Here is a 2,500-nt window from a genome sequence, read left to right on the forward strand (position 1 = left end):
CGCTAAAAATAAATTGTTAATAAGAAAGCACTTTGTAACTTTTCACTTGGACAAGTTGGCAATTTAATGTCGGTTTTAGCGCAATTTTTTTATCGTCTAACCTCAAAACCCCAAAAGGTATTATCAAGAAATCAACCGAGTAAGTTCTGATTCTTGAAAGATGTCGAATTTGATGTTTTCTTCTGTAACCATAATTAAAACGTCGCGTTATTAAACTAGTTTTTTTTTCTAGCCTACAACCCTGCAAGGCAGTTTGAGAATGATATGAAAGTTCCATGAGGTTTTCTGATATTTTCCCAGCTACACAAAAAGGCATATTTTTACACGGTTTGATAACATCATTTACAATCGTAACACAGAGTAATCGATAGGAACTATTGTAGTTAGTAGGTAGGAGAAAGATGGAAGCGATGGGGGGAGGAGGGATTCAACTCGGAATTAACTCTTTGTTTGAAACTGCCATCGGATCATATCTAGGACGAGCGCTCCACGGTAGCTTCAAAGCTACGAGGGTGCATTGTAATGGGTTCACGTGCATGCTTAGATTAATGTCCCATGAGGAATCGATGCTTCGCAAGCAGGTTTTGATGATAAAAAGTTTGTTCGTTAAAACAGCTGGCAAGCTAAGGTGAGGTGACATTGGAAAGACTCTTCCAGTCGCTAATTTCGTTTATTTGCATATGCCGCACGACAGTTGGAAAAATTTATTTTTTGGATTCGAATTTCATTCTTTTGGACTATTCATCTGGAACTGTTTCTGTGCTTCTTTGATAACAAATATGATCAAATATTATTATGAATATTAAAATTCAAACCTGAGTAAAGTACGTCTTTTGAAAAGTGAATTCGTTAAAATATAAGGTAAAGGTCCAAAAACAAGTTAAAGATGTTTCATAACGCAACGAAATATGCCCCTTGATAAAGACTCATGGAAAGTTCGTTATCCTAAGAACATTCCACCCTGAACCTTGAAACTAGTTCATCTGCAAATTAATAACATAACAATTAACAAATAATGATATAGTTATTCAAATTAATAAGTTTTCCAAATGGTTTTGATCGCACAAGTTTTACTATTATTTGTAAAAATACAACCACACATTTGAGTTTTAATGAACGTGTTTCGATGTTTCAAACATCTTTATCAGCCATAGTGAGCATTATGGCTGTAACAGTAAAATTTTTACAAGATGATCCGTATATATGTATAAATATCAATACAACGATTCTTTGTAGATAAAATGTTTATCACATTCAAACTAACCAACAATAACATAAAAAAACACAAATGCCATAACAATAAAAGCTGAAAAGTGCAATGCTTTCATCTTTTGAATTTGAGCTTTAGAACGAGGCTAAAAAGAATAGATTGAAACAAGAGAATATAAGAGAGAGAATTCCTGTGACCCATGTTAATTATTTGAACTTCATTTAATATTTAGATCACGCCGATGATGTAAAGATTATTTTTATCTATTGTTCCCCTGACCGCGCGGCCATGTTAACAAGAGTCAGCATTGAACTAACAACGTAGTATGACTAATTATTCCCGGTTTTCACATGACGTCAAAGCCGCCATGTTTGTGCCCCTAAACAAAGAAATGGCGGCCATATTTGTGTCCCGACCCAATCCTCTGGAAATTGAACTCTATTATTATGCAAACGTTTTATTTTGTTTTCGTTGAAAAACATGGCTGTTGATCACGTGAGTGAAAACCAACAATAGATTTCACATCATTTTCATTGGAATATAGGCCTAATATTAGGGACTCATATTTTTTCCTCATATTCTTTTGCTTGACTATAAACGTTAAAAGTATTAAAACATCGCACACACAGAATGAACAGTATTAATTAATAACTACTTTAGTCCGTGTGAAAACAAAACTGACCTAAGTTTACTAATGTTTCTTTTTCATTTTGGTTGTTCGACAGGTTACAAATGAATCGAGTGATCTGTCTGATAGCCTTTCTGATAGTAGCCCTTACAGTCCAGCGTGCCCTTGGTAAGTTTCCTCTATAATTTTTCACTTTTACTCCTACATTTGTATTCTTTACACGATATGTCATGAATCCGTTGCTGAGAAACAAAGGACGACAAAAATTGAACATTGCACGAAGACGAAGAGGGTGTTTGAAACTTTCCTGTCTGTCTCGCTTTATTTAAACCTCCATGAAATGGACATGCCTAGAAATTGTCACCAGTTTCCACAGGAGTTTAATTTCACTATTCCAGTCGTTTAATATTAAGGACGCTCCATTGGCTTTTTAGCGGTTTACATATGTCACCCGTAAATCCGTTCTCAGGTTAAATCCATTTTTACCTAGGTTGAATCGGTGATCCTCATTTTATCTATCTTGAATACGCACTCAGATGAATTGACGAAGGTGATTTTGGAACATAAATTAAGACTGGAGAAAAATTAGGGTCAGGTTTAAGCATTAGTTTTAGTTTTTCTACATACTATTAGATATCAACTGACTTATTATAGAAAAGTAA

At 34.5% G+C, this 2,500-nt stretch overlaps 1 protein-coding gene across 1 annotated transcript in view; it reads left to right on the plus strand.

The window, feature by feature from the left end:
• The window catches only part of LOC138055876 (fibronectin type III domain-containing protein-like), a 45,522-nt gene that overhangs the window by 142 nt on the left and 42,880 nt on the right, over positions 1-2,500 (plus strand). Inside the window, exon 2 of the mRNA XM_068901744.1 lies at positions 1,936-2,006. Within this exon, the coding sequence (XP_068757845.1) occupies positions 1,936-2,006 (71 nt within the window). The remainder of the gene's footprint in view (positions 1-1,935; positions 2,007-2,500) is intronic.

Source organism: Montipora capricornis, chromosome 7 (assembly GCF_036669925.1).
Source record: "Montipora capricornis isolate CH-2021 chromosome 7, ASM3666992v2, whole genome shotgun sequence".
Classification (NCBI taxonomy): domain Eukaryota; kingdom Metazoa; phylum Cnidaria; class Anthozoa; order Scleractinia; family Acroporidae; genus Montipora; species Montipora capricornis.